Raw genomic sequence first — 11,149 nt, forward strand, 5'->3', positions numbered from 1 at the left:
AACAACAAAACAGTGATACAATCTAATATTATTTTAAAGTAACATATTTCAGTCAATATAAATACTGAATATGTCTGATAACTTCTACAGAAAATACATACACTTTTGAATGTTTCCTTCAAGTTCTAAGCAACTATGCAGAAAGTTTTTTACAAAACTACATATATCTTTAATTTTGATTTTCAAATTTCAAGAAATTTATATAGCAAGTTTTATTCGTGCATTTTATTTTTGTAATTAAATAGAAAGAAAAAAGCAACAGGTAGAGAAATGAAGTTTTGTGTCATTGGTTTTCATCTTTTTGATATCATAATTATTAAAGGAATAATGGCAGACCAAATAAAGCTTGGATAATTTTTAATTCTATTGCCTGTGATTGAACATGTGTTTTCAAACTTTGACTGTCAATTTGTGAAGAAAACACTTACCTAATGATTCCTTAAACGCTTCATGAAAAGCAGGTGGACATCTACAATAAACATACTTTACTTAGGCTTTCTTATACCAGTAAAATGTTCTGCATTCATCACATTTTGTAAACTTTTGTCTGTGAACTCCATTACAGTTGGGCACACCATTTTCATCAATTTTCCAGAGAAGAAGAAGATTGCCCACACATTATTTTTGTTTATATTGCACATATGCCCAGGTAAGTTATCATATCAAATCCACCTGGACAGGGGCACGTTACTAATGGATTAATGGGATAAATTGATATTTTGAGAATGAAACTGAATCAAAACATCTGGACTGTCTAGGAAAACAAAGATTCTACCCCTTTTACCAATTTCAATATCATTTTGCCAAAAATGCAATTTTTCCATTTTTTATGGTCAACAAAACATACCCCTTTCTCAGTGCAAATCAGAACACAAACGGTGACCCACAGAACCTGCCATAAACCAGGCCTGCAATGAGTAGCTTTACAACAAAAATTAGTTTCCAGGTTTCATTTTGTGATAAATAAAGTTTGGTCTATAAAAATAGGCTATTTTCAAGATAAATATCTTTAACTATTGTATATAGAGATAATAAAATGGATTATTTGACTTTACTACTTAAAATTCATAATGTAATGTTACTCCATTGTATTAAATGTTTTTATTTAGATGTTTAATATTACCTCAAAATGATGTTGATTATCTTTTCTAGATCAGTTTAAGTTAAGGTTACATGTTTCAATTTAAAGTTTGATTTCTTAATCCCTGTACACTAACAATTCAAAATAATTTCATGTTAAAATAGTTCTGGAATGTTGTGGATAAAATCCACTTAAGATTTAGCTTCCAAAATTCGAATAATAATTTTTTAACAATGCTTTTTCTTAGTTTTATTTCATACTCAACCAAACTTGTTTAACCCTATATGCATGGATATGGTCAAAATTAGCATGTTTTAACGACTTACATTCAAAATTTAATTATTTTATTATTAATTTGGTGTCAAAATGTAGATAAATAATCTAATTTTAATAATTTTTAAGACTTAATTCAAATGGAAATATTAAAAACTTGCTCATTATTCACTCTTGTATGTTGCATGACATGTCCCTGCTATAAGTCGTTGAATTTACATTTTATTACTTGTACTATACGATGTCAACAGTTATCAACCAAATAAAAACTCAAACTTTACATACTGAAAATTTAGAATATAAAATAAGAACCTCTTACCTTCTTGATTTGCTGTGAGATATCAGTATATTTACCAGACCTACCAAAGAAGCCTCCTCCCACCTTTTCATTCTTTTGAAGCCACTAACTCTTACCTGTTTTAAGTACATGTTTATAACCAATAGAAAGAGCAGCTAATGAGACACATAAATCTGATAGATGTTTGTCAGTTTTATGGTGAGGAAAGCCGAAATTCAATATGAAATGTTAAAGTGTGTTTACTAAAATCATTGCTTCAAACAGAAATTAAATCTTATAACCTATTTATACATAGGTTGGAAAGCCAAATAAATTATAGTAGTTTTTTGATGTCCTATTCTAGTGAGTAATAATTTTTTTCTGAAATTTATTAAAAATTTACAAAAATTAATTTGTGTTCACCTCAGTTTGAGAAAATTAACGAGGGTTAGCAACCAAGTCTCCCCAAGTGCCAATAGATTTTGTAACATTGTAAGTACTAGATATCATAGTTTTAATGTATATTTTTTATTTATTGTTATATGTTTCAACAGAAATAACTAAAATTTAGCACTTATGAGTTAATGATAATAATATATGTACATATCTAATATATGTAGTTTCAGTGGAACTTTAGGCAGAGTAGACATAGTAGGTTTGAGAACTTTAATGGACTGCAACTGCCTGTTCAAAGAAAAGGAAACAGCTGAAACATGGTCCCCGTTTCTTTCAAAAGGCACTTGCAGTCCATAAAGGTTCTCAAACCTAATATGTAATATATGGTAATGCCATTTTATATAACAAAATCCTTGTATGGTATGTTAAAAATTTGTACTCTGTAGGCCAGTTTTACTATGTAATTATAAATCTGTCTACTGAAAAATGATTATTATTCTACTGAGCTGCAAATTAAAGCATGAATCTCATGTACTTTTTCTTACAACTTTTTATGAATGTATATCAATAAACTTAGTATCAAAGTGAAAATGTTTCTGTGCTACTTTCTCTTGGAATTTCAGTCCTAGGTCTTTGTTTCATTGAAATTTTGTATTTAAAACTATGGTGTAAGAATATTTCTAACATCAAAATGCATCTGTAAGTACATGTATTTCCTTTGACTGTAGAGTGTATATGCTGCTTATTTTGTTTTACTGCAGCATGAATTAGCTGATTCCAGAATCACTTGTGTTTGTTTTGAATTTGTTTTTCACAATTTTTCTGTATGATCCCCTCTTTGTATAATAACATTGAGTTAAAATTATAGCCATTTCAATTATGATGTGTTATGACTTTCTGTTTTAGTTGTGAAGTAGTATTGACTATATTTTACAGTAAGTACCTTAGTTATCAGATATTTTCCCATCTGATGTAGTTTTAATCACTAGTACAAGTAAACACTTAATTCTGTGCATGATTGTAAGATAGTAAAACTTAGTGGTAATAACATGACTGAAACAGGAAACTTGTAAATATCAGTTTCTAAACAATTTCTTAACAGGGTAATTACTGCAAGAATGAACATTTTTTATGCAAATTAAAAACCAAAACTTTAATTCCGTGTTTAATAGTTGCTCAAATTTTCATAAAAGGTTGAAAAGCCAAAATGTGTTGATGCAAAACTGAACTAGATGTTGCAATTACCAGACCTTTAAGAATCCTTAACTGTAACTTATCACCAACTCTACTGAAATCATAATTTTTGATAGCAATGTTATATTGTGTTAGAATAATTTAATCAATATTAGATGCTTTTCTAAGTTTTATTGTTTCTTTATTTGAGTGCATTACAACAGAGGCAAACACTTGAACTTGTAAACAACAAATTATCATGTTTTTGAAACGTCCTCCTTAAAATAAAATAGATTTCTTATTCTCAAACCTAGTTTTAAAGCACATTGAATTTTACATTTTCAGAATTAAAATGACTTTTAAACAGATTCTTACTTCTGAAATCCTGAAAGCTTTTCCTTGTTGAGTTTATTTAACTCAAGCTGTCAGTGAAACACGTAACTAAAAATTTTTCAAATTTTCTTTAAGCATTGCAGAGCATGTATCACTTACTTATAATTCTCCACATTCCCACCTTCCACTTGATTTGCTATGGCCATAAAAGTAATAAATTTATTTGTAACATATTGAGAATGTTGTCCTGTATATAGTAAAACTATTACCACTGGCATCTTTGGAAAACTACACTGTAGCATAGTGAAGGTGGAAATTGTTCAGGGATTATAACTTGCGTTAAATTAGTAATATGTTTAAGCAATTGTTTTGTTGTTTTTTTTTTGCAGTACACAATGCTTTCGGGCAAAGCACCATTCCAGTCTTATAGTCGAGAAGCTAGTTCAGCAGTAATCATGCAACGAATTCGAGAAGGAGAATTTTCCTTTTCTTACTCTGCTTGGAATATGGTTTCTCAGCAGGCAAAGGATGTAATAAAAGGACTTCTTACAGTGAACCCTAAAAAACGCTTTACCATGAAGGATCTTCTGGCACATTCATGGGTATTTGACCAGAGTCATTGCAATGTGTTTGAAACCCCATTAATGACACCTAGCATTCTCAGCTCATTGCCTTCTCCACGTGTTGCAGACACTGCACTTAGAGCAACATTTGATGCTTTCCATATGGCCACTCGTAAAGGATTCTGTCTTCTAGATGTGTCTGCAGCTCCTCTTGCTCAGAGAAGAAAGCGAAAGAAAAGTTCTACAGATGCTCGAAGCAGCTCCATGAGTAGTGACTCCAGTCAGGCCTCCTTTACAAGTGGTCCTCAAACTAGTACTTCCTCCCAAGTGTCTCCTCCTACCAAAACAACAGAAACTATCAAGACTTACAGGTTTGTTCCTCATAGAGAAAACTCTCTTAATAGTGTTTTTACTTATCCAGACCCCAAGGTAACAACAAACCTCTCTGGGTCTTCTTTTAAAGCAGACTCACCTACAGGTCCTAGCCAGGAACACATTCTAACTAAAAGGGCTAATAAAGATGAATTTACTTTGAAGGTTGTAGGTCATCAAGGACCCATTACCAGGTCTAAAGCAAAATCTCAAAAGCAACAAAGTGAAGATGACTGTTTTGTTCTTAAAGAAAGAAAAGCTTCTTCAACAACTGTAAGCAAGAGGCAAGAAAAACGAGCCCGTCTTGAAACTATTGTTTTAGATTAATGTAGCTTGTATAACAGTTTACTATATATATACATATAAAGCATATTATCATGGTACACTGATTTTTTTTTTTTTAATGTCAGAGAAGTTATACTGTTTGCCTCATACACCATGTGCCTTTTTACTTGTTTAAAAAGCATATTGTCAATGCTTAAGGGTCCATTGTTTTGATCAAAGTTGCCATAAGTCCAAAGAGCAGTTTGTAAATCATTCAGAATGTTGGTAAGGAAACCTTTCAAATGAAAATAATATATTAATTATTTCAAATATCAATTTTATTAGTAACAGAATTAAATTTGCCTCCTGCTTCACTTCAATATTATATATATCACATTATATAACATACTTAACTCCGTATTTGTGAAATGCATATACTGCTGTTTCATGGTCCATAGTTTGCTGGAATATGTTTTTATGGATTACTGACATATTTCATTTGTGGTATTTATCAAAAATTACAGCTTATATTTTGGTTTAGCTCTTATCAACACACATTAAAGTGTTAAAATATACAGATTCTTTTTGGAATTCGTGGATATTTCATCTTAAGTTACATCATCAATTACCACTTTCCATCTCTGTTTCAAACATTTAATGAAGTATCCAAACAATATTTCAGTTGCACAAGTGTCTCCAGACAGGAGTTTCAAATGCAGTTAATAAACTTAAAATAAGACCCAAAAACTCGAGCGCTTTCGAATAGTTGACTATTCTTCTTCAAAAAGAAGAATATTCAACTATTCGAAAATGCTCGAGTTTTGGGTCTTATATTAAGTTTATTACACCTTATATGTGATCCTTTGTGTTAACTCTATCATCAAGAAATGCAGTTAATATATATATGTATATATAAATAGTGTTATGTGTAACCTTACTGTTAATTAGATATGGCTGAAGACTATTATCAGTGTAAAACAAAGGTGTATTATTCAATTATCATTATCACAGGTATTCAGCATGTGAATAATCATCTATTGGTGACATATGCATCCAGTGTTGAACCTAAATTAATCATGATCAGTCCTAAAGCTCAAAGTAGTTTGCCCAAAATTAGTTTAATTGCTGCACTTGAAACTCAGGTATTTTATGATAAATTTAAACATGTAACAACAAGAAGAAGTGTATTTTATTGAGTATATAAAGCATTAAAACTATTAGGAAACTCATAAACAAAAATAGAAAATAAACTGCTCAATTTAATTTTTAGTTGTGGCACAGCAGCTCATAGAATGGTTCCGAGTTGTTTTTTTTTTTCAAGTACTAACTTTTAGCTCATAGCCTCATCCCTTGACTGATCTGAGATCTAATTACAGCTGCAGATATTGAGGATTTCCTATTGTTTATTTAAAGCAATATTTTGGGCACACTTGCACCTTTATAGATTTCATTACTAAACAAAAAATATTCTTAAAATATTTGCTAAAACAATGCATTGCAGAAAACTGATAATAATTTATCAAACGTTTATATACACAACAGAAAATTGACAGTTTTTGTGTATCTGGGAATGAACAGATGGGTTGAGTGAGAAATTCTGTAGATTAAGACTTAGCTCTTGTATGTACAATTGATCCAAGTATCATAGTGTGATAATAACCATGCTAATATGTATATGTTTCTGGGAACTACTAAGTATTTTAGATGGTAGCAATTATCACATGAAACTTACAAGATTAGTTTTTTTATTTTCAGTTTTTCCTCTTTTCCAGACTTAGATTCATCGCTGTTTTTTTCTGCATGTAATGGAGTTCAAATACTTTCATTAGGGATTTCCTTATATTTGAATACTCATCATCCTATGTTTCACATGATTTTGTTTTAAAAAGGAAAAATACTTGAGCAGAATCTTACGAGCCAAATTAAGTATACATATATTACACAATTCTGGATCATTGAAGAAAGTAACACCTAAACCTTTGTAGACATCACTAATCTATTCAAGCATGGTGTAACAAGACAGACCATTAAACCACAATTAGTTCTTTTTAAAGCTTTAGTTTGTAGAAGTATATTTTACACATCTCAATGTTCAAGAAGGAGAGTATTGATGAGTTCCACATTCAAGCCCCAAATGGAGCAGATGTGCTAGTATTCTGATTTGTTACATTGGCCCATCTAAAGATTATCCCATCCATGAGAGCCATCTAAATTCAGAACTGGTAAATCAAAACATGTACAAATTTGGTTCACTGGATGGCCCTAGTGTACAATGTATGCTTATATTGAAAAACAGCCAAAGTGTGTTCAACTGTGTTCTAGGCTTAAAGGATCAGATTTGATCAGAGTGAAAGGGGATATTGTAATAGTCAGAATCAAGACCTTTTGTCACGAGACACTAGTATGAGACAATAGTCTCAAGCTCAACCCCCTTAGACTGGTTTTACTAGCATTTTATTCATTATATTAAAAATTAGTCAATGATCATCCCAGTTTTGAGCTGAGCAGATGGTATCTGTATACATGCTTGATTCAGTAGTTGACCTAGTAAACTGTGTGTGATTGTTATGTCAGTTGCAGTAGAGCTAAAGTGCATTGGACTATTTTGTTATAGTCAGGATCAAAATTATCAATCTTAAAGTACTAGTATCAGCCAAAGGTTTCAGGTTCAAACTCCATCCATGGCAGATTTGTCAATAATTTGATTTATTTTAATGTGTATTTTGTAATTTTGTTTTGTGTAATTACAAATTGAGTACTACGAAAGGAAAAACCACTGTTACATATACAGTTTTTTTATCCTTTACCACTGAAACTAAAAGAATCCCCATTTTTTTCAGGTTGTATTTATCTTGTCACGAAAAACCATCTTTGATGTTAGAGCATCCGAAATAAAAAGCATAGTTTAATAAAGTCAAGAACCATTTCACAAACTGTTTTGTTTATTAGAATGTTGTAAGGAATTGTTAATTAAATGATGGCCATTTTTTAGGTTATTACTAGTTGTAGGTTTGACTTCTTTTCTGGACCCTTCTTTAGCATTACCTATCTATCTGGCTATAAGCTAGTAATTTACAATTATATGTTTAAAAGCTGTAAAATTATTTTCTTAATAAAGGACTGGGTCTGGTTTTTCTATGAAGTTAAAAATTAAGATAATTGCAACAAAATACTTTTGCCTTTTTTTGTTTTGTAATTTCTTATTCTTTGATAATTTATCAGTGAATATTTAATAATGGAAAGGAATAAAAAAATTTAGAGGATCCCTTTTAAAAGTTTAATATGTAAATTCTAATAGTGTTAATGGAAAAATAACAATTTGTTTCAAAGTCTCAAATTTGAAAGTGTGAAGTTTGACTAAGCTAACAACTAATCTGAAATTCATTATCTTGAACTGTGGTGGCCTCCAGTAGATAGCCTATGGGTCACACCAGGTTCTCAAAAGCCTTATTCGTGGCTTGCACTATGATCAGATATTCTACTATTAATCATTATCATTATAATACTCAAGAGTATGCAAAACTGTATTTTGGAATGATGTATTCGTCAACAAGCTCAGGCCCAGTATTGAAAACAATTGGGGGCATTGGTGTACTGAATCATTGTAATAAGGTAATGGGTAGTATGAAAGAGCTACCTGATAACAAAATAGCTATCAATAACCTTATGTAAGTCTTCTGCCTTTCAGATTTATTGAAATCCAACAAAAGCTTTTAACAACCAGGAATATCTTTAATTCATATAATACAATTTACCACTTGATCACATGAGTATTTATCTATGCTGTAAATTTTTGTGATAATACTTTAGTTACTGAAATAGTGTTTGAATCCATTAATAAATATTGGAAGCACTACATGGCTGTATAGCTCTTTGTTAGGTACAATGAGGCTACCTTTTCTTTGCTCTTTACTGGCTCATGTTAACAAATGAGTTGTAATTGTAATTCAACTTAACAAAATGCAGCCAAATAATTTTTGGCCATTACTGTGAAATATTGTAGTATTTTTTTAATAGGAAATTGCTTCAAATTGCATTATAAAAGGTTTAGGTAACCCTGGAACCTTCCAGTGTTATTTATTATTCAGTATGACAATGATACAAGCATATTACTGAAAGTGTTTTATTAAGAAGTCTTTTTTGAATAATGTCACCAGGGAAGCAAATTTTCTGAAATTTAAATACGTTTGTGTAGTTACTAATGGTTATATGCAAAAGTAACTATTAAATATAAATGTATGAAAAACATTAAAGTACAATTGAACTGAATGTATCATGTAATAATTTCAGGATTTATAATTTACAAAAAATATGCTGTGTTGCTCATGTGACAATTTATTGTACAAATTAGTCACAATATCAGTCAAAAGATTTTATCATTTTTATTTTTTCTGTTTAACTTGCAAATAGGTTTGTTTTTAAATGCTTTAATACTCTAATATTTTCAACAATCATAAAATATAAAGCATATGAAAAAATTGATCTGGATTTTAACCAAGTGAAGACCCAACATTTTTATTTGTAGTGTTTTATATTTTAATAGAGAACCCTATATATTTAATACACTTCTCATTTTACAATTTTAAGTTATGTACATTAATCCTATAAAATATCACACATTATATCTCCCACAGGTTGTGATACTCTTAATTTATAAGTTTTTTTCACCTAAGTGAAACTTGTGATTGGTTGCCTTGCACAAATTCATTACAATTAAAGACTAGTTTTTAGTGGGATCCTAGTAATTGCTTTTAAATCTAAACCTTGTACATCATTCTAAATAGCTTAGGTAATGCAATGTGGTTGTTGTTCTTGTTTGTAAAATTATGTTACACAGTAATTACAATTATAGTTGCATAGTTGTATAGACATGTTTTGATTAGAATAATAACTTAAGGTGAAAAATATTAACTTGCTACCAGTTAGAATCAAATTTGAAAGTCAGGACATGGTGTTAGGTTGTGTTAATCTTAGTAACATTTTTTATTATTGTGGTTGTGAAATAGTTCAGTTTAGTTTAAAATATGTGCAAAGGGAAACTTTTTGTACTGATCCTTTTTTTTTATGAAATGTTCAAAATATAAGGGAAAGTGTGTGACTAAATGCATATGTATGTACAGTCTTGATGTTATGTGTATATAAATATTGGATGTAAGGAAGTATCACCAAAGTATGAGCTCAGAGAAAATCTTAAACATGTCTGTACTTTCATGGTTGAAAATCACTATAAACTGACTGTGTATTTTGGGTTCTCACACCTATGTTTTGAAAATTTCAGATAAAGGTGAATTTAGAGGACAAAATACACTTGGTGTGCTGTGGAAGTTACATCATGCAATGTGGTAGGTGTATTGCTGTTATGAGTCATTGCTTGGTGCAGAATTATAAAACAGTGATTTTATTTGTTACTAGCTGAGTTACTCGGTGTTGCAGGGTGAAAATTTAGATTTGAAATGTGTAGATCAGTATTTTTTTCAGCAAATTATTCAGCACATAGACAAAAGCTGTGATGCGAGAAATAAAAAAGCATTTAAGCAAACAAAATTTTATTTGAAATTAGATCATGTTTCAGCTTGTCTTGTTCTTTGAGTCTGAAGTTGTACATCATGTTGCTCCTCTGTTTCTTGCTCTCTGTAAGTTATTTGTCTTAATTTTTGTGCTTGAAGTCTGGTTTGACAATTGTTCAGAAGTTTCTTGTTGTCTATATCCATCTTGCCTTGATGATTCTGACTGAACTCTGGTTTTGTGCTGTTCAACAGTTTATTGCTGTCTTTGAGTAGCCTGTCTTTCAGCTTGAGCTTGAAGTCTAACTTTACATTGTTCCAAAGTCTCTTCCTGTATTTGAGCAGCCTGTCTTACAGCTTGTGCTTGAAGTCTTTGATTGCATTCTTCTTCTGTTTCAGCTGCTCTTTGTGCTTGCATTCTTTTAGCAGCAGAAGACTTTCCATAGAAAGGGTGTTTCTTGGGTGGCATAATCACCTGTATCACTAAACAGTAATTTGCAATTCACAAAATTACTAAATCACTTATGAAACCACTTAGCACTATTTAAAGAAAACTGTTTTTGGAAATACTGAATTGACAGCAAGGTGATCTGAGTGTCTTCCACCATAACACTTTCTATGTGCAAAACGTGCTTATGTTTGTATGTTTATTATAAAAAATGGTGCAATTATCATTAATTGTCAATTTCGTCATTAAATACTACACCAAATACAAAATAAATAGCACCATTAAATTTCTTGTAAAAAACTCATTATTATGAACTTATTTTAAATTTTGTACGTTCAACCATTTGGTTTCCTATAGCGAACAAAATAAACAAACTTCCTCTTTTATATATATATATAAATAGATAGATTCTTCAAGATCTTGTTTTTATGTCATCTTATCATCTTACGCCTTTTAATGAAGATG

At 30.5% G+C, this 11,149-nt stretch overlaps 1 protein-coding gene across 1 annotated transcript in view; it reads left to right on the forward strand.

Moving 5' to 3' along the window:
* Positions 1 to 5,977, forward strand: part of LOC106460317 (ribosomal protein S6 kinase alpha-5-like) — a 72,415-nt gene extending 66,438 nt beyond the window's left edge. Inside the window, exon 15 of the mRNA XM_022387013.1 lies at positions 3,923 to 5,977. Coding sequence (XP_022242721.1) covers positions 3,923 to 4,795 — 873 coding nt within the window. The 3' untranslated portion in view covers positions 4,796 to 5,977. The remainder of the gene's footprint in view (positions 1 to 3,922) is intronic.
* The last annotated feature ends 5,172 nt before the right edge of the window (positions 5,978 to 11,149 follow it).

Source organism: Limulus polyphemus, unplaced genomic scaffold (assembly GCF_000517525.1).
Source record: "Limulus polyphemus unplaced genomic scaffold, Limulus_polyphemus-2.1.2 Scaffold750, whole genome shotgun sequence".
Taxonomy (NCBI): Eukaryota; Metazoa; Arthropoda; class Merostomata; order Xiphosura; family Limulidae; genus Limulus; species Limulus polyphemus.